The 23,773-nt window shown below is 43.1% G+C and overlaps 1 protein-coding gene across 11 annotated transcripts in view; it reads right to left on the reverse strand.

Moving 5' to 3' along the window:
* The window catches only part of zfand6 (zinc finger, AN1-type domain 6), a 60,311-nt gene that overhangs the window by 32,043 nt on the left and 4,495 nt on the right, over nt 1-23,773 (reverse strand). For 9 of the 11 annotated variants that reach the window (XM_038813242.1, XM_038813241.1, XM_038813240.1 and 6 more), the window contains 2 exons: nt 6,445-6,607; nt 2,600-2,711 (listed from right to left, as the gene is read on the reverse strand). In XM_038813242.1, coding sequence (XP_038669170.1) covers nt 2,600-2,711; nt 6,445-6,592 — 260 coding nt within the window. In that variant the 5' untranslated portion in view covers nt 6,593-6,607. Of the gene's footprint in view, nt 1-2,599; nt 2,712-6,444; nt 6,608-9,729; nt 9,867-9,890; nt 9,949-23,773 lie in introns of those variants that run through there. The other 2 variants (XM_038813244.1, XM_038813245.1) reach the window with 2 other exon arrangements.

The raw sequence follows: 23,773 nt of genomic DNA on the forward strand, positions 1-23,773 counted from the left end.
CCCCCCAGGCTAGGAACCCTCCTAGCCGCGAACCGTCCTCCATTAGGGTCTAACAAGGCTTGATACAGGTTTGGCATAACTTTCCTACTTTTCAGTCCCATCCCTATAGAAACACCACCTGGTGCTTGGTTTGCTTTTTTAATCTGTGGCACAACATTCAGTGATGGCATATTTGAAAAGATTTTCATATTAAACTTGAACACTGAAATTTAAAAGATAATATCAATAGCATAAAAACAGAAGAGATATACTCTTAGCTTTCCGCTTTTGATCAAGATCATTTCAGGCTCATCTGCAGAAAGAAATGTGCCAACATTCAGACATGTAATAAATCTTTACACGGATCGAAATTGCGTTTAAAACCTTACGCATTATTATACATCTGCATTATTAAAATATGATTTCTAAACAGAGGGCTCTAATCCAGCTAATGGCACCTGTTCAAAAACACTCAATTCAGTTGCAAAAATGCTTCAAATCATGTGAATTATGTATGGCACTTAAACAGGCTGTATTATCACAATAACTTATCATTTGTAAGGCTACCATAAACCCTTCTGTCACACTGGTCAATTGAATATCTTGGCCCTACATTTTGCAAGAATAATCTGTAAATCATAGAGCAGTGAAAATTTGGCTGTGTCCATATTAGATAAGAATTTACAGGTAGCTCCACACACTGCACAAAACCTGCAGGGTATAGAGAGTCTGGTGGGTGATTCAACCTGATCGCATCTTTGGCCATCAACATGTGCAAGGAAGGGGTGAATGGATAGCAACTGAGCTGATTTTCCCCCCTTCCTGCTCTCAAGCTTGGGATTCAGGACTGCTGTAGCAACCTTCCCTCTGCCCTGGTTCAAATAATCTCTTTCAGTACAGAACAGTGATCAGACCTGGGGCCTCTGCATTAGATCAATGATGGCTGGAATGAAGAGCTTGCCATGAGTAGCAGTTGAGGACTCTGGGTCTGTACTCGTTGGAGTTTAGAAGGATGGAGGGGGGATCTTATTGAAACATACAGGATACTGAGGCCTAGATAGAGTGGACGTAGAGAGAATGCTTCCACTAGTAGGAAAAACTAGAACCAGAGGCCTCAGCCTCAAACTGAAGGAAGGATCCTTTAAAACTGAATTAAGGAGGAATTTCTTTAGCCAGAGGATGGTGAATCTGTGGAACTCTTTACCGCAGAAGGTTGTGGAGGCCAAATCACTCAGTGTCTTTAAGACAGAGATAGATTGGTTCTTGATTAATAAGGGGATTAGGGATTATGAGAAGGCAGGAGAATAAGGTTGAGAAAAATATTAGTATGATTGAAAAGCGGAGTATGCTCGATGGGCTCAATGGCCTAATTCTGCTCTTATGTCTTCTGGTCATATGAAACATCTCATTTAAAGCGAAATACGGCATCACCAAGCAGAAATACAGGTGCTCAGTATTTGTGTTAATTTTGTTATAAACTTCTTACTTTTAGGTTCCGTAACAATGATATTTAATGAAAGCTTACTCAATTGAGCAAAAGCAGAATTCATCACAGAAGGACACCTGAAGATTAAGTTAAAATCCTCCTGGGAGATATTTTGGGATGGTAAAAAGTTAAAGCACAAAACTAGTCAACAAAAGTCGTCATAATTCTTTGGAAAGAGATTGAACCATGATAACCAGAGTAAAGATCTTATTCACATAAATTATTTCCAGACAGAAGCATTCATTTTAAATAGTACTCTTAATGTAATAAAATTGTCTGAAGATGTTTTTATAACAGAGCAGACACTGAATAAAATAGAAGAACAACAATGACATGTCATGGTTGAGGAATTCCTTAAGTGCTGGCGAGAAGTAGCAAGGTGAAAAGATTTAACGAAGAAATCATTTGGTGTGGGGGGGGAAGAGAGAAGAAAGGAGTGAGAGGGGTGAGAGGGGAGAGAGAGTGAGAGCGATCATGGAAGAGAAACATAAAGAAAGAAAGAAAGAAAGAAAGAAAGAAAGAAAGAAAGAAAGAAAGAAAGAAAGAAAGAAAGAAAGAAAGAAAGAAAGAAAGAAAGAAAGAAAGAAAGAAAGAAAGAAAGAAAAGAAAGAAAGAAAGAAAGAAAGAAAGAAAGAAAGAAAGAAAGAGAAAGAATGAAAAAAAAAGAGAAGAAAGAGAGAGAGAGAGAGAAAGAAAGAAAGTGAAAGCAAAAGAGCAAAGTGGATAGGTGCAAGATTAGTGATAACACAACATGTACTGATTATTTTGCATTCTTGATAAGGCGGCTGGCACACAGACATTGCAGCCCGTGACCAAATGTAAAATCAACTACAATGTCTGGCTCTACTCAACAGTACAAGAACAGAATGGGACCAATAGAAACCAGTAATTGCGCACATCTCCCTTTTTAACAATCAGGTAATTAAATCTTTGCTAACTTTTAGAACAAACTGCGTAGCATGATTAACAGGCACACTTGCTAATTATGAAAATGTATTATTGCTTATTGATAAATTAAATACTTCACTATTATTTTTATTTAGGTGAAAAACTTCAGTCCCTCACATTCCTTATTGTGACTAAAGCGGTGCTTTAAGTTTCACAACTTTCCCAGGAGCCAAGTCGTTTACTTACCTTGATTGGCCAGATGTGGAGGAGGAGGAGAAAGATGATGGTATTTCTGGGAGATTTTCTTCTGTACATTGAACAGGATATATTTCCGTTAAACTGCTCAAACTGGGAGATGCTGCACAAGGAACAGATAAATTATGAAATGTAGTACCTAACGTGCAGTCAATTTAGTACTGCTACGACAGCTTCTATTCTTCATACTAATTATGAGTAAAGTCAGCCAGATTGCAATGTCAGCCATGATTCAGTTGTCGCACACTTGCCTCCGATTCAGAAAGCTGTGGGCCCCTTGAAGCTGGAGCACATAAATCAGGCTGATCCTCTGGTCACAGAAGGGAATGCTGCACTATCTGAAGTGCTGACTTTTGGATATGGCTCTGTCTTCCCTCTCAGGTACATTGAATAGGGCTATGGGATCTTTTACAAGAATTGTCGGGATTTTTCCCAATATCCTGGTTAATATTTATCTCTGTGAAGAGCTTTGGGGCATCCTGAATTTGCTAAAGGTAATTTATAAATTTTATTGATTTTTCTTTAAATATACACTGATTCTGAGGGCTGCAGTGGTTAGCACTGGGACTGCGGCGCTGAGGACCTGGGTTCAAATCCCGGCCCTTGGTCACTGTCCGTGTGGAGTTTGCACATTCGCCCCATATTTGCACGGGTTTCACCCCCACAACCCAAAGACGTGCTGGTTACGTGGATTGGCCACGCTAAATTGCCCCTAAAATTGGAAGAAAAATAATTGGGTACTACGCTGATTCTTACTAGTGAGCAAATGCATTTTATGTAGTCTATATAACTATTCCGTTCCAAGTTCAAATAGTGTAAACGTATGTATTTTGATGGGGCTGGATAGAAAATATGTGGGCACACATTCTGCTTCTTACCAAAGTTTTCCTGTTGACTCCATGACTGGGTAGATATCACATTCTCCCACAGGAAGCGAGAGAGAGGTGGGAGGAAAGGACACAAAATTGGTGTCTTCAAACATGTGGCACAATATTCAGCCATAGAATTACACTACCAAGACCCACCTGTTGGCTCTCACACATCCTCTCATAACAAGGCAAAATATCAAATGTGATAAATCATTTTGTATTCTCTAAAGAAAATAAATTTGACATCACCACATGCAATTCTCCGATTAAAGCTCAAAAGTGCAAATGAATTTTATATTATTTCACTGAACATCTTAAGCAAAACTATATAGTCATTTTAAAGGTGTAAAGACTGAAACAGTGGAATTATAAATGAATGTTTGAGATTGCTGTCGACCAAGAATGCTGTTTTCCCCAAACTTATCTTTCAAGTTACATCTAGTGATCTGGTAAAATGTTTTTCAAGTTAGCGTTAAACTCGAATGAGCGGCAGGTAAAATCACAACATCCTCTGTAGTGCAGTGTGATTATTCAATAGATTCAAAAGATAAAAGCTTTCAGAATTTGTTCATTCACCTACTGCTTTAACTACTTTCGCACCCATTTCACAACTTCTAGTCAGCGCATGGCACTTTTTTGACTCTGATGTTAAAGACTCATTTTAAAGGTGTCACTGGGCATATGCACTCCTGTGGCTCATGTAGCTCAAATTAAAAATAATTCTTTCACCCCAGAGGCTCAGCCCTTTAACTGAAGCCCAAGATACCATCAGTAAGTCTAATTTCAAAGTTAAACAATTGTTTCTGAATGCTGGCAGAGGCAGTTGATGTGGAGCCAGATTGGGCCTGAAAGTTGATCCAGGTGAATCAGTCATGGGGCATCAACCCAGTTTAGCTTTGTATCAAGGCAAAAATTAATCAACTACCACAGATTAACAAGCTAAGACAGAGAAAGAGACAAGCAGGCAGGCCTACTCGGCATGAGTTCCAGAAGCTGAAATAACAAAGACAACTAAAACCAAACATTGTCCAAAATAGTGAAGAGGCTGCAGAAAAAAAAAGCCCAGCCCTCAAGTTGTCAATGAAGCCCTGCTGACCTATTGCAATAACCAACCAGAACCATGAGTTGCTTGCATTCATATTCAATTTCACCATTAGGAACTCATCAGCAGAGCCAAAAATGCAAAATTGACTCACTCAATCGGTATAAAGCAACCCATCACCTCCATAAAGAGATTAAGTAGTCTTAACTAAACACAACCAAAGTAATGAACAGGTGTATCAATGGATTCAATTGCAGAACACTTAAGCCTCAAGACAAAATTTGAAATGGAACTATACACAAGCTGACTAATCAACCACCACCACCCTAGCTGACCGATTGTTGTTATCTTCTCCGCTTCAAGTCTGACCCGGTCAGAACCACCAAGCCATCAGAAACACAAAGTTATAGGACAGACCCAGAATATGATGTCATGACAATATTTAAGTGTTGCTTAACAGAATGACCCTTAGAGTTAATGTGGCACAAGCAAGAACCCTGAACTATGCTGGCTGGAAGAAACCTGATAACAACAATGTCCTTTAAGATACCACATGATGAGTAACTGAACATACAAGAAATCAGAGATATTGCCAGACCAGAGTGTTTCCAGCTTTTCATTTCAGATTTAAGAAAATGGGCAGCAGATAGCATAGTGGTTAGCACAGTTGCATTACAGCTCCAGTGTGCCAGGTTAAATTCCCGGCTTGGGTCACTGTCTGTGCAGAGTCTGGACATTCTCCCCATGTCTGCGTGGGTTTCCGCCGGGTGCTCCGGTTTCCTCCCACAGTCAAGATGTGCAGGTTAGATAGATTAGCCAAGCTAAATTGTCCTTAGTGTCCAAAAAAAAGGTTAGGTGGGGTTACGGGGATAGGGTGGAAGTGGGGGCTTAAATGGGGTGCTCTTTCCCAGGGCCGGTGCAGACTTGACGGGCCGAATGGTCTCCTTCTGCACTGTAAATTCTATGATTTCCAGCATCCACACTTTTGTTTTCATACAAAAAGTCCTACTTAAGTACTGCAAAGAAAGCATGGATTTATGGGAAAGTTATGTAGGTCAATAACAGACAACTCTTATTATGGGTTATATAAAAGGACGCAAATACAATTTTATGTTTTGATACACAGGATACTTAAGGACATTCATCTTGTTTAAATAAACTTAAGCAAAGGTATGGAGAGACAAAGGGTTCAAGGAAAAGGGCAAAAATATGTCACCTTTCACCCCAAGAAAACTCTCCCCTGAAGGAAATCACCCATGGGAAAGGGGAATTGCATAGGCGTCAATAGCTCTTCAGCACCTACCCAACCTTCACTTAATAGCCTGAACAGTAAGACAATCTAGTCAACTCGCGCAAATATCAACTGGGAGCTAAAGTTTATTTATAACCATTGCCTGAAGAGTGATTAAAAACTTGAAATTATTCCAGTTTCATGAATAGAGTGGTTAGGGCTGTTGTTTCCTGCTGGCAAAGGTATATGATCCTTGCCAAGACTAATTAGTTAGAAACGAGTTACAGTCTGTGCTAAATCAGACCGCTTATCATCGGAGCCAGGCGATGCCATCCCTTGAAAACATTCAGTGTTATTAAATGATGTATTAAATCACTCCCCCAAAAAGGGATTACTTGCAACAATCAAATAAAATGGAGACTCTGAAGAAAGATTAACATGACTACTTCATAGCAGGGCATATCACAATTCATAAGAGACTGGAAATCAATAGCCAGCACCTTGTGAGGGTACTGGATTCAACAAAGTGGCCGGTTTTCAAACTTGGGATGAAATCTCTCCTTCAGCCGCAGTGTGGCTTTAAATGATTCTAACCTAAGCTATACCACTTCAGAAATTAAACAAATTCAGTGTAGACTGCTTAAAAATTAACTGCACTTAAGGTTACATTTTTGTTTAGCAAGAACTTATTTACCAGGGCTGATTCTGCCATTATTGTTTTGCCTTTGAAGAAAATCCTTATAGCAAACAGAACACATGCCATTCGTTCGCGGGTTCCCATAAAATCCACAGCCAGTGGTACACAGCATAGGCACTTGAGTCTGATTGGTTTCTTGAGCCATGTTCCTCCAACAGACCTTGCAAAAGAAAGATAGAAAGTGTTAAGAGTCATGGCCACAAGATAGGACAGATAAAGTCAGAAATGCACTTTTGTTAGTTTGCACTAACCTCTGCAAATTGCAACATGAAAAGAAAGCTAGAAAAAAAAGCTCTGTTTGCAGAACATACATCAGTACTATACAATTACAATGTCCTTTTGTGTTCCCAAGGCCTTAACTCTTTACTGGGCACTCACCACTTGTGGCAAACTGATATTGTAGACATGGCTAATGACACTTCTGATGAGTACAAGTGAGTAACAGACATGATCGTGGGCACGTGCTCATAAAACTCATCGCATGGTGCTCGGTCATGTTTTTTGATTTTTTGAGTATTTGTTGGTAAAACGGAGACACAAAAGTGTGTGATTGCTTTTATCAGAGTACTATACTTCTGTGGTGACCGCATGGGTAGATGTTAATGTGTGTGTGTGCGCGCGTGCGTTACATTGAGCTGTATTGCATGTCTCCAAAATGTTTTCTACTAAAATTACTGTATGTGGTTAAAACAGCATTCCTATATCCAAGCTGTGTCTAGTCAGTGATTTCTACTGGACATTTCAGTTAATCTCGCACAGAAGGGAACCAAACATTGACCCTTTCTGGCCTGCATAGTTTAGCTATGCTGAACAATTGGGCTGAAAAATCAGGAACCATAAATTATTGCCTAAAGTTCATGATTGCTTCTATAAAAAACATGCATTTAAAAAATAAATCTTATTGCAAACAACACAATTGAGAAAGGTGAAAGGTCAAGAGAACAGTGACATAGCAACAGGCACATTTGGTATTGCTTGGGGGGGGGGGGGGCTGGGGGAAAAAAAAGAGGAAAAAAAGAGTATGCAAGTGGGAGAGGGAAAGGGCAAGACAGTAAAAAAGCTACATGCTACCGTCATGGTAAATTACCAATTTGCTAATAATGCTTCAAATACCTAAAACAGACAAGAGGGAGAATTCAATAACCACACAAAAAAACCCGTGCTTTTTAGCCACTTCAGGCTTAATTTCTACTGCCAGCGTTGGCAGTTTGGAGATATTTACGGTTGCAATGAGTACAGAAAAACAAAGTGATTACACCAGTTGTACAATCATTTGGTAAACAGTATAACTAGAATATGTGAATTGACAACTGAATTAATTGGACATCTTTTCAGTTTCAATGTTGAGACAGCTTACTCATATCTATTAGTTTGCTCTGTATTTCCAGACTTTAAAGCTTTATGAACTAAACACTACAGCCTCTGGCAATTTGTTGATTGCTCCAAGAAAACCCTGAAATAAGCATCACAGTATTTATTTTTAAATAGGGATTTAAAAAGGAGGAATAAAAATGAAATGATGCAATTGGAACACCGTTACTTTATCAAATTACCAAAATAATAAGGGGAATGGAACGTGTAGAGGTGAGTTAAGGAGGAAGTTAAACAAATAAGTCCACACAGGGAAAGATTTAAAACTTAGGTTGGAAAGTGAATTTGCTAAATCACGGCCATAAAAAGGTATATGCTAGATCAGCAGATTAAAAGACACCAAAAGTAGTTCAATTTCAAAAGAGGCGCAAGATTTTCCTTATAAAATCTTGCAGAAATGTTCAATCACAAAACCACAAAAACATTAAAATAAGCATAAGCCAATACAATTGGATTTAAATCACAGAGGTCTGCAGCACATAAAAGGCCCTTCGGCCCATCATGTCTGCATCAGTGGCCCTGGTTAAAGTTTAACCAAACTAATTTGCTTCAAAGTATTGCAGAACCAGCTGCCAGGTGGTACTATTACCAAAATATGATTTGAAATTAAATAGCTAAGATTGGTTTCACATTTTCTAATCATTGCAGCTTCACATCTTTCATAGGACGCTCACAGGTCTGCTTCTTCTCGGATCACCATGGATTTTTAAAATATTGGCTAACCCTTGATAGCAAGGATGATCATCTTCCTGGAGTCTAAAGATGGCTGATGAGGCCAATTTGGGATTAGCAGAGTTATTATTTATGGCACATAAGAGCATGAGGTGTCAAGTGGGATATCCAGTCGTGTGTGTTATCAGGTCCCGGTAACTAAGATATGTATGCACATACTATTTTCTGAACCAAATTCAACAGATGGGGGCCCAGCTCCAGGGACCTGGGTTCAATTCCGGCCTTGGGTGACTGTGTGGAGTTTGTACTTTCTCCCAGTGTCTGCGTGGGTTTCTCCGAGTGCTCCGGTTTCCTCCCACAGTCCAAAGATGTGCAGGGTAGGTGGATTGGCCATGATAAATTGCCCTTCGTGACCAAAAGGTTAGGCTGGGTTACTGAGTTATGAGGATAGGGTGGAGGCGTGGGATTAAGTAGGGTGCTCTTTCCAAGGGCCGGTGCAGATTCGATGGGCTGAATAGCCTCCTTCTGCACTGTAAGTTCTATGATTCAATGATTAACACGCATTTTAAATTAAAATAAATGTATTTTACCCTACATTTAAAAAGACAGGTTTCTACTAAGTACAGCTGTGCAGTTAGAACAAATTTATAGAAATTGAAACCTGGAAGATTGAAAGTTACTTTCGAAAAAAAAAATCTCAATTAAGAGAGCAATGAAGTGCACTTTGGTCTTCTGAACAGGCTAATTGGGGCCAGTGCAAGCCTATTTCTGTAACCACATATGTATAAAGACATTTGCAGAAGTGCCTATCTTGGTCACTGTTGGCATTCAATTCAGCAGAATCCAAATGCCACCAAGCTGCAATCCCACAAGTACAGATTTAAATGTGATAAAGTACAAATAAAACATAAGGATCTATTACACATCTCACATAGAGGCAATCAATTGATAGAAATTATAGCCATTAAATAAATCCTGTTTGGTCCAATATATGAATTTTAGTCCTACTGGTTGGAGTTTAGATTAGGCGGTCACAACTCAACAAACATCACAAAACACTTCACATAAAAGGAACTGTTTTTGAAGGATAGCACTTATTGTTATAATTCAATACTTTAAAATTCAGTCAACTGCTACAACTGAGGAAAATTGCTTTAGATGAACCTTGAGTCACCTACTAAAATCACTGTACAATAGTACAATGTTGAATACACAAAGAAATAGAAGAAAACAAATTACTCAATTAACTGAAGATTCAAGTACGCTGGATTAATTCGAGCAGACTGTAGCAGGATTTCATGTACTAGAAATTCACCCTTGGGATTACAAACCTGAACATTTTCTACCAAACAACCCGCTAATTAAAAGTTGTTCAAAAATCCCCGATTCCCAGCATATACCTCAATTTCTTGATTTTTGCATAATTTGTATCTCTGACTGGATGCAGGTTTCCCCCTCCCCCAGGTTTACCAAAATACTTATTGTTTAGTAAGCACAAGATTAGCTGTCAGTCAATGTGATGTCATTACAGCAAGTCCCACCCACTCACTACAGCACCTGACTAGGTAAAAACAGTGAAAGTACCAGAAACACAGCTAATTAACTACTTTGGACATAATTTCCGACAGGCTGATTTACTTCATCTGGAGGGTCACTTACTACAGCCACACAACTGCTTCAAAAGCAAAATACTGCAGATGGAAGCAAGAGCAGAAATAAAAACAGAAAATGCTAGAAATATGCAGCAGCAGGAGTAAAACAGAATTGGCACATCAGGTCAATAACCGTTCATCAGAGCTGGGAAAAGTTAGAAATTTAATAGGTTTTGTGCAAGTGAAGGATGGAAAAAAAACAAAAGGGAAGGTCTTATATGGAAAGGTAGGAGCGATTAAATGACAAAAGTTGGTGGTGTAGGTCCAAAGGGAGCGACAATTGGACAAATAAGGGGACAAAAGGTGCGAACGACAGAATAGTCAAAGACAAGAAAAAATACGAGCAAAACCTGCAAAAAAGAAATCAAATAAAATCCATCTGCCAGACTTCCTTAACTGCAGCATGCATTATCCCTGGATGCCATGCAGAGAATAAAACAGACAAGGTTTTTTTTAAAAGCATGAGATTCTGTTTTTAAAGCATGAATTCTACCCTTGCATAACCATCCCCTCACCACTGTCATCTCATACGACCATCTGATAATGAATAAGACCATTCACATCCTTGTATTACTTACCACCCTTATTCTCCTAATTTCTCCAATCAAACTTCATTCAAAGTCTGTCCCAGACAAAAAGTTATTTAAAACTGCACGTTTCTGCTGCCAACTGCAAGCCTTTACCCTCTATTCACCATATTCCCACAGTGATAAAGTGCCACATGGCAGGTTGGTTAGCAAATTTAAAATGTTTGGGATTGATGGGTCTTAGCAGCATGGATTAGAAGTTGGCTCAGAGATAGGAAACAGAGGGTAGGTATGGATGGACATTTCTCAGACTGGAGACGAGTTGAAAGTGGTGCCCCAGGGCTGTGTTGGGATGCTTGCTTTTTCTGATTTATGTAAATGATTTAGATGGGGTGTTGAGGGCAAAATCTCAAATAGGTGGCTGGTTTAGCACAGGGCTAAATCGCTGGCTTTGAAAGCAGACCAAGCAGGCCAGCAGCACGGTTCAATTCCCGTACCAGCCTCCCCGAACAGGCGCCGGAATGTGGCGACTAGGGGCTTTTCACAGTTACTTCATTTGAAGCCTACTTGTGACAATAAGCGATTTTCATTTAATTTCATTTCAAAGGTGCAGATTTTACTAAGCTAGGGAGAATAGTTAATTGTGAGGATGTCGCTGAGCGACTTCAGAGGGACATTGACACCTGGCAGATAAACTTCAATGCAGCAAAATGTGACAATGAAATTTGGTAGAAAAAACATGGGAGACAAACAGGTTCAACGGTACAACTTGAGGGAGGCACAGGAGCAGAGGGACCTTGGGGTTCAAGTGCATAATTCTCTGAAGATGGCCAGGCAAGTTGAAACAGTCAAGATTGGCTTATGGAACAGCTAAACCTGAGGAAAGAAAGGCGAACCGTGGAGGGGGGGGGGGGGGGGGGGGGAAAGGAAAGAGAGAAAAGAGAGGAGAACCAGCGTGGTGGGGGGGGGGGGGGGGGGGGGGAATGGGAGCCGGAAGGAAGGCACGGGATACCAAAACATGCATGACATCTCCAGGAGCGGGGAACGAGGAACATAAAGACGGTGGACGGGAGGAGCAGCAGAAGCGGAGGCTAGCGCGAGACGGCAGCGAGATCCGTCCAGGAGAAGCAGGCGACAACACCACGAAACACAGCCAATAAAAAAAACATTTATAAAAAAAAGATTGGCCTTTAGCATTCTTGGGGTTATAAGTAGAGGCATAGAGTGTAAAAGCAATAACGTGATGCTACACCTCTACAAATCATTGGTCAGACCACATTTGGAGTACTGTGTTCAGTTTTGGGCACCTTATTTAAGGAAGGATGTTAAAGCCTGGAGAGAGAGCAGAGGAGATTTATGAATGATACCAGGAATGAGGAATTTTACATACAAGGAAAGATTGGAGAAATTGGGCTTGTTTTCCTTGGAGCAGAGAAGATTAAAAAGTGACCTTATTGAGGTGTTCAAAATTCTGAACAATTTTGACAGGGTAAAGAAGGATATTCTGTTTCCATTAGTTAGTATGTCAGTTACTAGGGGGTCACAATTTCAAGATGGGCAGCAAGAGAGCGAGGCGTGAGATGAGGAGAAACCTCTTTACTCAGATAGTTGCTGGGCTTGGACTGCGCTGCCTGGGAGAGTGGTGGAGGTGGATTCCATAGGAGGTTTCAAAAGAGCTGGATATATATTTGAAAGAGATGAATTTAGAGGGCTCGGAGATAGGACTGGGGAATGGGACTAGCTGGGTTTCTCCTTTGGGAGTCGGTGCAGACACAATGGGCTGAATGGCTCCTCCTGTGTTGTAAATAACAAAAATTACCAAAAATTGACAATATGCTCTCCCACCGTCTTACCTCAACAGGTGATACCCTGGCCTTAAGGAAAACTAATATTGCTATCTCAGCTGCCAATGCTAGTATGACCTTCAATTCCAATCCCTCAATTTCAAGGAGCATAGATTGGAGTGTACCCCGTGCATAATTGGTTCCGCCATCTATCACGCCACATCAGGCCTCACATTCCACTGTTAAATCTGCTCTTATTCCTGGATAATCTGCTGATGAAAGACTATGCTCGATCTCTTCCCTGCACTATCAACCATATCTTTAATAAGTCAGTACAAACCATAAACATTACCAATATGGAAGGACAATGTGTCTGTCAGCAGGAAGGAGGTCACCTGTTCAGTTGAGTGTCTTGCCCCCTCCTTTCCCTAAAGCAAAATCTCTCCCTGCCCTCTCCCAACATCCCTCTGAACCAATGCCTTTCTCTAACTTCTCCCACTTCTTATACCATTTTTGTTTTGGCCACGAGACCCATGACGCACTTGACCCAATTCCCTTAATCTACTGACAATGCCCCTCTGCCCTTCCTGGCCCCATGCTTGTTAACTTTGCAATTGGTTTCCTCTTTTCAGGTGCTGTCTCCCCACATTTTCAACATCACCGTCAAAATCCGCCTTCTTAGAACTAACAACAACCACCCCTTACCCAGCCTTGTAAACTACTGTCCCATCTCCAAATTCCCTTCCTTCTCCACACTCCTTCAACTTGTCATCTACCAAATCCATGTCCATCTTTACCACAGCTTTGTTTCCACCCTTCATTGATTTGGACTGTTTTGAATCACAAATTACATCCTCAATGATTGTGGTTACAATTCATACGAGCTTATTAGTCTCTCTATAACCTTTGACACTGTTAATCATACCATCCAGAGTCAGACTGGGAGAAGAAAGCGACAAATGGGACAATTAAGCCCCAGTGGGCTCAATTCGCAGGACAGACTTCTCTGTATTTTTTCATGGTACTAAATGAATATTCACATTAATCGACCATGCTGTGGATGGAGGCGAGTGAAAGTAGAAAAAGGAGGGTGCTGAGCAGCAACCTAGGAAGAAAGTTAGGGCTGCATCCATTTCAGGGATGGACAGAAGAGCGTAAACTTAAATTCTGATCTCAAAGTGACTCAGAACTATCAATTTACAACTTTGCGCTCACATCCTAAACCTAACATCAAGGTTTAGAGTTGGAATTTTAAAATGACTTTAAAAAAAAAAAACTTTTCAGGACTATAACTGATTGTTCATAGAATCAGAATCATAGAATCCCTACAGTGCAGGAGGAGGCCATTCGGGCCAGAGTCTTCACAGACTCCTGAAAAAGCACCCTACCTCGACCCACTTCCCCACAACCCCACCTAACCATTGGACAACTTTTTAACAATCTTTATTGTCACAAGTAGGCATATATTAACACTGCAATGAAGTTACTGTGAAAAGCTTTGAGTCGCCACATTCCGGCACCCGCTTGGGTACACAGAGGGAGAATTTAGCATGTTCAATCCACCTAACCTGCACATCTTTGGACTGTGGGAGGACACCGGAGCTCCCAGAGGAAACCCGCGCAAACGCAGAGAAAATGTGCAAACTTCACAGTCACCCAAGGTTGAAGTTGAACCCGGGTCCCTGGCGCCGAGAGACAGCATTGCTAACCACTGACCATCGTGCCACCCTGCAGTGACTAGGCTGGTAGCAATAGAATAATGAATAATGAACTAAAAATGGCTTCTGCGGACCTGAAAGCCAACTTGAATAGAGGAAAATTACAAGATTAATTGTGTCTATATTCAAAGAACTCATCCAGCAGTTTCAGACCACACCAATCTGAATAACCTGTGCACTAAAATTATATTGCAATTTGATTACAAGTAAAAACTTGAATTTTGAGTCAAATGGATAGATAGGCTTTTAAATTAAATGAACGTTATAAGCAAAGGTCTTGACCTGACCCTTCAAGACTTGTATTCGATGACCTTGTCATAGTCTATGTGGGGTAAAGAATTGACAGGCTGGGCAGCAAAGTGGCAGTGGGCTAGCCCTGCTGCCTCACGGCACCGGGATCTCAGGTTCGATCCCGGCTCTGGGTCACTGTCCGTGTGGGGTTTGCACATTCTCCCCGTGTTTGCGTGGGTTTCGCCCCCACAACCCAAAGATGTGCAGGGTAGGTGGATTGGCCATGCTAAATTGCCTCTTAACTAGAAAAAATGAATTGGGCACACTAAATTTAAAAAAAGAAAAGAAAAGAATTGACAGGCTGGGCCTCTTGAAAAAAAGCAGGGCTGATCTCAGAGAGACCTTTGAAATTCTGAAAGGTTTAGATAGAGTGGGTAGAGAGATAGATTTCTCTTATGCGGAAAGAGCATAACTTTGGCCGTCAATATAAAAGTCATCAATAGGGAACTCAGAAGAAACTTCTTTGACCAAAAAGTGGTAAGAATGTGTAACTCGCTGCCACAGGGAATGATTGAAACAAATAGTACAGATGCTTTTAAGGAGAAGCTAGATAAGCATCCGAGGGAAAGAAATAGACGATTACAATGGCAGGTTTAGAGGAGAAATGATGAGGGGGCGACATGGTGGCACAGTGGTTAGCACTGTTGCTTCACAGCTCCAGGGTCCCAGGTTAGATTCCTGGCTTGGATCACTGTATGTGCGGAGTCTGCACATTCTCCCTGTGTCTGTGAGAGTTTCCTCCGGGTGCTCCAGTTTTATCCCAGTCCAACGATGTGCAGGTTAGGTGGATTGGCCATGTTAAATTGCCCTTAGTGTCCAAAAGGTTTAGGTGGGGTTACTGGGTTATGGGGATAAGGTGGAGGTACAGGCTTGAATTTACCGACAACGGTGTGGCTGTCCAACAACTAATCTGTAGCATAGCCTAGTTTCTCAGGCAGCGCTTCCCACAAGAGCTAGGAGAGGTTCATACCATTGCTGCTACCACAGCCAGCCCATGTATTTCAGAATGAAGTACATGTTTTTTCTGGTTTGCAGGATGTGACGAGTGGTGCGCCACAGGGATCAGTACTGGGGCTTCAACTTTTTACAATTTACAATTTATATATAAATGACTTGGATGAAGGGACTGAAGGTATGGTTACTAAATGTACTAGCGACACAAAGATAGGTAGGAAAGTAAGAGGAAGAGGACGTACGGAGGTTACAGAGGGATATGGATAGGTTCAGTGGATACAAATGTGGCAAGCAGCATATAATGTGGGCAAATGTGAAATTGTCCACTTTGGCAGGAAGAATTAAAAAGCTCATTGTCTAAATGGTGAGAGATTGCAGAGCTCCGAGTTGCAGAGGGATCTGGGCGTCCTAGTGCATGAATCACAAAAGACTAGTATACAGGTACAGCAAGCAATTAGGATATCAAATATGTTATTGTTTATTATGAGGGCAAATCAATTACAAAAGTAGGGACGTTATGCTTCAGCTGTACACAGGACATTGGTGAGACCACATTTGGAGCAGTGTGTACAGTATTACTCCTGCTCCTAGTTCTTATGTTCTTATGTTCATTGTTGGAGAGAAACGTTAACTTAATGTTCCCTTTCATCAGAATGTGTACTTTCATCAGAATTGAAAAATGTTGCAAATATTAACTGGTTTTATTCAAATGCAGCTGAGGGGAGGAAAAATCAAATGGGAAGTTTTCTGATAGGACAAAAAGGCAAATTACAAGGGATCATGAGATTGTAATGGTATAAATAAAGAAATGAATGATAGGTCTAGAGGTGCTATGAATGGGAAAAGCAAAATTGTTACCAGCAGCTTCTCTCTGGGATGGAAAAATAAGAGTAGTGGTTAAGATTTGAAACCATTGTGCCTTATCAAAAGATGAGGTGCTGTTCCTTGAGTCTAGGTGAGCTATTTTGGAACGGTGTTGGAAGCTGAGGGCCAAAAGAGGGTCAGAGTTGGAGTGGGATGAAGAATTAAAAGGGCAAGTTCAGAAGCTTGGGGTCATATGTGCTAACTGAAAGGAAGTTTTCCCTAAAGTGGAACAGTGAATACAGTATCCCCAAATGAAAGTGCAAGTAAATTACTGTTTCACTCGAAAAGGGCAGCACGGTAGCATTGTGGTTAGCATGTTCGATTCCGGCTTGGGTCACTGTCTGTGCGGAGTCTGCACATCATCCCCGTGTGTGCGTGGGTTTCCTCCGGGTGCTCCGGTTTCCTCCCACGGTCCAAAGATGTGCAGGTTAGGTGGATTGGCCATGATAAATTGCCCTTAGTGTCCAAAATTGCCCTTAGTGTTGGGTGGGGTTACTGGGTTATGGGGATAGGGTGGAGATGTTGACCTTGGGTAGGGTGCTCTTTCCAAGAGCCGGTGCAGACTCAAAATCACAGAAAAGGGCTCTTTTTACCCAGATCCGGGTGGAATTTTGATGAAAAGGCGTAGGTGAATGTGAGAGTAGTTTATCCCTGGAATGGTATGTCTTCTGATCATCGGACCCGGCAGAAAACAGTGAGAGGTTTGGCTGGAAAGTTGAAACAGTCTTGTCCTTCACTGTCTCTTCCAGCATGCAGGTGGGGGAGGAGCAAGCTATAAGGTCCCAGATACAGGAACTGATGACTTTTATCAAGGAGGAATTCCATAAACAGAGGAAAGAAATGCATGAGGATCATGCAAAGGCCATTGCAGAAGCTGTGGCACCCCTGAAGAGTACTTGGGAGCAGATGGAGAGGTGTGTGGAGGTGCATGGGTCACAGACTTGGGAGATTGAAGGAGTGATCTGGGACCACAGCGACAGTGTGGTGGCTCTGGAGGCGGAGGTGGGGCTCCTGGGGGACCTTTGTAAAATGCTGAGGGCAAAGGTGGAGGAGCAGGAGAATACCTCGAGAAGACAGAACCTGTGAATAGTGGGCCTGCCTGAACGAGTGGAAGGTGTGAGTGCCACGAGGTACGTCTGGAAGATGCTGGAGGGGCTGGTGGCAGAAAGTGTGCTCAATAAGGCCCCTGAAGTGGACCGAGCACATAGGTCTCTGAGGCAAAAGCCTAGAGCTGGGGAGCCACCGCGGATGGTGATCGCAAGACTCCATAAATTTGTGGAGAAAAAGAGAAAATTCTACGGTGGGCCAGGGAGATGCGTAGCTGCGACTGGGAGGGAAATAACGTCCAGATTTATCAGGACATCGGAGCCGAGTTGGCAAAACAGCGGGCAGGTTTCAACAAGGCCAAGGCGGTGCTGTACCAGCTCTCCCCAGCCAAATTATGGGTGACGTTCGGAGGCCGGGAATATTATTTCGAGACCCCAGAAGCGGCCGAAGACTTCATTAAGGAGCATAAACTGGGGGAGAACTGAGTGAACAATGCTTGGGAACTGGGGTGCTGCTGGCACTATGTAATTGTCGGGAGCATGTTTGAAATGGGTGTAGGGATTGGGGGATGTTTGCCTTTTTCTGTGGGGGGGGGGGGGGGGGGGGCGGTTTCTGTTCAATGTTGAGATTGTAAGGAGTTGTAGGGGTGAAAAGTTTATGTGGGGATGGATGTTCTCATCTTCCCTCCTTTTTTATGGGACTGTTTGTGTTTAACATCTGTTAGTTTGCTTTTGGAGAAGGCTATCTGGAGTTCAGGGGAAATCCTTGCTTGGGTGGGTGGTGGGGGGGGGGGGGGGGGGGAAGGAGGCCGAGGGGGAGGTCATGTGGCCGGGGGGGGGGGGGGGGGGGGGGGGGGGAGGGGGAAGAAGGGGAAGGGGAAAAGCGGGCGTGGGTTCCTGCGACGCAGCAGGGGGTGAGAGATGACATGGTCAAGGGCACAGAAAGGGGCCATCTGGGATGGGCTAGGTACAGGGTGGAATTAAAGGGGAATATGACCGTCTAGTGAACGAGATAGTGGAGGTGGACAGGGAATTTGAGGGTGCCCACCGTGGAGGGATTGGCGAGGAGGAAAAAGCTGCAGGGGCAATTTCACAGGCTGACAACGGGGAGGGCGGTAGGACAACTGCGTACGGCCAGAGGGGTGCAATACGAGTATGGGGAGAAGGCGAGCCGCATTCTGGCGCAGCAGCAGCGGAGGCAGGCTGCGTCCAGGGAAATATTGAAGATCTGGACTGGGGCTGGGAATGTGTTGTCAGAGACAGGGAAGATAAATGAGGCATTTAGAGAGTATTACCAGGGACTTTTTGAGGCAGACATAGGAGGAGAGGAGGGGAACATGGGGTGGTTTCTGGATGAGCTGGAATTTCCTCAGGTGGAGGAAGCAAAGAGGCAGGCATTGGAGGAGCCCCTGTGGCTGAGGGAGATGCTGGATAGAATCAGGGGTGTGAAGTCGGGGAAGGCATCGGCAACATTTTATAAGGAATTTGCGGCAGACCTGGTACCACATCTGTTGGGGGCGTTTAATGAAGTACTGGAGAAGGGCGACTTGCTGGAGACGATGAAGCAGGCAGTAGTCACACTAATCCCAAAAAAAGGGAAGGATCCGGTGGAACTAGGGTCGTATAGACCCATATCACTATTGAATACGGTTATGAAAGTATTGGCTAAGTTGTTGGCAGGGAGGATGGAGGATTGTGTCCCGGGGGTTGTAAAAGATCAAACAGGCTTTGTGAAGGACAGGCAGCTCGCATGTAATACAAGACGGCTGTTGAATGTGGTGATGAATCCGTTGAGAGCTCTCGTACCGGAGGTGGTGGTATCCATAGACACGGAGAAAGCATTTGATCGGGTGGAGTGGCTGTACTTGTTCAAAGTTTTGGGAAGGTTTGGGTTTGATTGCATGGGTGTGGCATGGTATGTGGCGCCGAGAGCGAGGGCGAGGACGAATGATATGAGCTCACGAAGCTTTGACTTACACAGGGGTACGAGGCAGGGGGCCCGCTGTCACTGCTGCTGTTTGCGCTGGCCATAGAGCCATTGGCGATGGCTCTCAGGGGGTCGGCAGAGCAGCAGGGGATAATGAGGGGACAGAGGGAGCATCGGGTGTTGCTCTTTGCTGATGACCTCCTGCTGCATGTTTCAGATCCGTTGGAGAGTATGGGAAGGATTATGGGCCTGTTGGGGAGGTTTGAGGGTTCTCGGGATACAAGCTGAATGTAGGGAAAAGCAAGGTATTCCCGGTGAATGAGCTGGCACAACGGGCTAATTTAGGGGGGGATGCCATTTACGGTAGCGAGGAATAGGTTTAGGTACTTGAGCATTCAAGTAGTGAGGGAATGGACGGGGCTCCATAAGTGGAACTTAACGAAGCTGCTGGAAGGGGCCAGGGGGGATCTTAAGAGGTGGGATACACTGCTTTTAACGTTGGTGGGGAGAGTCCAAGTGGTGAAAATGAATATTCTGCCGAAGTTCTGTTTTATCTTTCAGACTCTCACGATCTTTTACCAAAGGCCTTTTTTCGGAACGTGGACACAATTATCTCTGACTTTGTATGGGTTGGGAAGGTGCCAAGGGTGGGGAGGACCCTGCTACAGAGGCAGAGGCAACGGGGGGGGTTTCAGAGAAGCCGGGGTTCATGGAGGAGGAGGAAGGCCGATGTCTTGGCCTTCGCCTCTCTGATTGCACACCGACGAATTTTGCTGGAGTGGCGGTCGGTATCGCCACCGGGGGTAGCAGCATGGTTGGGTAACCTGTATGACTTCCTTCGGTTAGAGAAGATAAAGTATGAGTTAAGAGGCTCCGCAGGGGAGTTTGAGAAAAGGTGGGGGATCTTTGTGACCGTGTTTGAGGAGCTGTTCGTCACAGGGGTGTGGGTGGGTGAAAAATCTGTACAAACTGTATAGTTGATTGTTGGGAAGAATGTTTCCCGGTATGTTTATTTGCTGTAACCTACTTTGATACAAGTTTGAATAAAATGCACTTAAAAAAAAAAGGAATGAGCGGGTTGCCTTCCACTACGAGATGACTGGATCGAAACCTTCAGGATCTTTTTTTAAATATAAATTTAGATTACCCAATTATTTTTTTTCCCAATTAAGGGGAAATTTAGCATGGCCAATCCACCTTGCCTGCACTTCTTTGGGCTGTGGGGGTGAAACCCACACAGACACGGGAGAATGTGCAAACTCCACAAGGACAGTGACCCAGGGCCGGGATTTGAACCCAGGTCCTCAGCGCCGCAGTCCCAGTGCTAACCACTGCACCACGTGCCGCCTCACCTTCAGGATCTTATGGGGTATTGACAGTGTGGATGTGGGGAGGATGTTTCCTCTTGTGGGAGAATCTCAAACTAAGTTTTAAAGGGTTACTCATTTAAGACAGATGAGGAGAATTTATTCCTTGGAACTCTCGTCCTCCAAAGGCAGCGGAGGCAGAATCTTTGAATAGTTTTAATGTAGAGCTAGATAGATTCTTGATTAGCGGGGGGGGGGGGGGGGGGGGGGGGGTTATTGGGGGTGTCATGTGGGAGTAACTTTAAGGAATGTGTTTATCAGTGATGTCAGAGTGTGGGTGGAGCTGGGCTCTGTCATCTTTTTACTTTCGTTTTTGAGCAGGCTGTTATAGAGTGAGTTTTTAGTTTTGTTTTCAGTGTTGGAGCTGAAGCCAGACAAAGCAGATGTACTGTTGTTCTCTCTGCCATGAAAAGACTCTCTTGATCGTTTGTGAATTCAGAATTATAAATGTTCTCCTTAGTGAATGTAAACCTAATGTGCTTCTGTTAAAAGGTGTTTCTTTTGTCTTCTGAATGTTGTTTGGGAAGTTATTGTATCTGAATTGATAATTGCTAAGATGTTCACTATGTTTTAAAAAGGTTAACTTGAGTTCATAGAATAAACATTGTTTTGCTTTCAAATATACTTTTCCATTTCTGCTGTACCACACCTGTAGAGTGGACCGTGTGCCCCCCATACCACAATCTATTAAAAGTTGTGGGTCAGGTGCACTCCATGATATACCTTGGGGTTCTCTAAACCCTGGCCCATAACAGGGGTCGGCAGGAATTTGGGGGGGGGGGGGGGGGGGGGGGGGGATTAAAATTCAATCAGCCCATGATCTTACTGAATTGCGGAGCAGGCTCGAAGGGCCGAATGGCCTACCCCTGCTATTAATTTGTATGTACGAATGCATACAACCAATTTTACTACAATACAGAAGTAAAATACTGTTGGTACTGAGAATATTCAGCAGGTCAGGCAGCAGGCAGCAGCAGAATAAATGTTTCAGATCAATGACCTTTCATCAGAACAGTTCAAATTCTGGTCTCTTACATCCCTAAATTGTGTCACCATTGGTGGCAGTGCTTTCAACTGCCTGATTATCTGGAATTCCCTCCCAAAACATTCTACGATCCAAATTACTCTTTAAAACCAGCCACATGTCCTGACCTCTCAAATGGCTCAATGTCAAATTTTCTTTGACAATGCTGCTGTGAAATGCATTAGGGCATTTTACTACGTAAATGAACGCGATAAAGGCTTGTCACTGCAACAATATTTACAACATTTTTTATTTTACAACACAACAGAAGTTAGCCAGGGGATTACCAGTTACATATTCCCGCCCCACTGATGACCAGATTGTTACTCTCTAGTTCTAGGAACTGAATAGCACAAAATGAGCTGTGTATCTCCTAAGACAGCATGGCAGCTGGGGTGTTGTTGGGGGTTTGCTGTATCTAGTACACTCAGCTATTTTTAGATTTCTGACCCATAGACCACAATCGGTAAGAATAAACAACGACACCTCCTCCACGATAGTCATCAACACCAGGGCCCCAGAAGGCTGGGTACTTAGCCCTCTACTATACTCCCTATACACACACACGACTGCGTGGATAAATTTAGCTCCAACTCCATCTCCAAGTTCGCTGATGATACGACCATAGTGGGTCAGATCTCGAATAATGATGAGCCTGCATACACGAGGAAGATAGAGAACCTAGTGGAGTGGTGTAACGACAACAATCTCTCCCTCAAAGCCAGCAAAACTAAAGAGTTGGTCACTGACTTCAGCAAGCAAAGTACTGTACACACCCGTCTGCATCAACAGGCCGAAGTGGAGATGGTTGACAGCTTCAAATTCTTAGGTGTGCACATTACCAAAAATCTGTCCTCGTCCACCCACGTCAACACTACAACCAATAAAGCACAACAGCACCTATACTTCCTCAGGAAACTAAGGAAATTTGGCACGTTCACATAGACTCTTACCAACATTTACAGATGCACCATATAAGACATCCTATCTAGCTTCATCTCAGCCTGGTATAGCAACTGCTCGGCCTAAGACCGCAAGAAACTACAGAGTCGCAAACACAGCCCAGTCCGTCACACAAACCCGCCTACCATCCATTGACCCGGTTTACGCCTCCCGCTGCCTTGCAAAGCGGGCAGCATAATCAAAGACCCCTCCCACCTGGCTTACTCACTCTTCCAACTTAATCATTGGATAAAAGCAAATTATTGCAGATGCTGGAATCTGAAACGAAAGAGAAAATGCTGGAAAATCTCAGCAGGTCTGGGAGCATCCGTAGGGAGAGAAAAGAGCTAGCGTTTCGAGTCCGATGACTCTTTGTCAAAGCTTTCCTGCATCTACCCTGTTGCTCTGTAAGAATTTTATACACTTCAATGAGATCACCTCTCATTCTTCTAAACTCTACAGAACACAGGCCCAGTCTCGTCCGTCTCTCTCCACAAACGTCAATCCCACCATCCCTAGGATTAATTGATAAACCTTTGTTGCATGCCCTTTATGGCCAGCATATCCTTCCTTAGGCAAGATCAAAACTGCACATAATATTGCAGGTGTGGTCTCTCCAAGGCGATGTACAACAGCAGCAACACTTCCTTATCCCTGCACGCAAATCCTCTTGCAATAAAGGTGAATGTACCATTTGCCTTTCTAATTGCTTGTTGCATGTGTATGTTGGCTTTCAGTGACTTATGAACAAGGACACCTAAGTCTCTTTAGACATCATCATTTCCCAATCTCTCATCATTTTAAGAAGCACAATTTATTCCATGTGCCATGTTCTAGCCCACTCACTTAGTCGGTCTCCTTGAATCCTCTTTGCATCCTCCTCACAGCTCACACCCACACCAAGTATTGTGTCATTAGCAAACTTGGAAATATTACATTTGGTTCCCTCATCCAGAACATTGATATAGATTGTGAATAGCTGGCTTACAGCACTAACGCTTGCAGTGCTTCAGTAGTCATAGCCTGTCAACCTGAGAATGATCAGTTTATTCACGTTCTTTGTTTTCTCTTTGTTAACTAATTCTCAATCCATGCCAGTATATTTCCCTTTACCCCATGCGCTCCAATTTTGTTTACTAACCTCCTGTGCAGGAACTTATCAAAAGCCTTCTGAAAATCCAAATACG

This window comes from Scyliorhinus canicula, chromosome 12 (genome assembly GCF_902713615.1).
Source record: "Scyliorhinus canicula chromosome 12, sScyCan1.1, whole genome shotgun sequence".
Classification (NCBI taxonomy): Eukaryota; Metazoa; Chordata; class Chondrichthyes; order Carcharhiniformes; family Scyliorhinidae; genus Scyliorhinus; species Scyliorhinus canicula.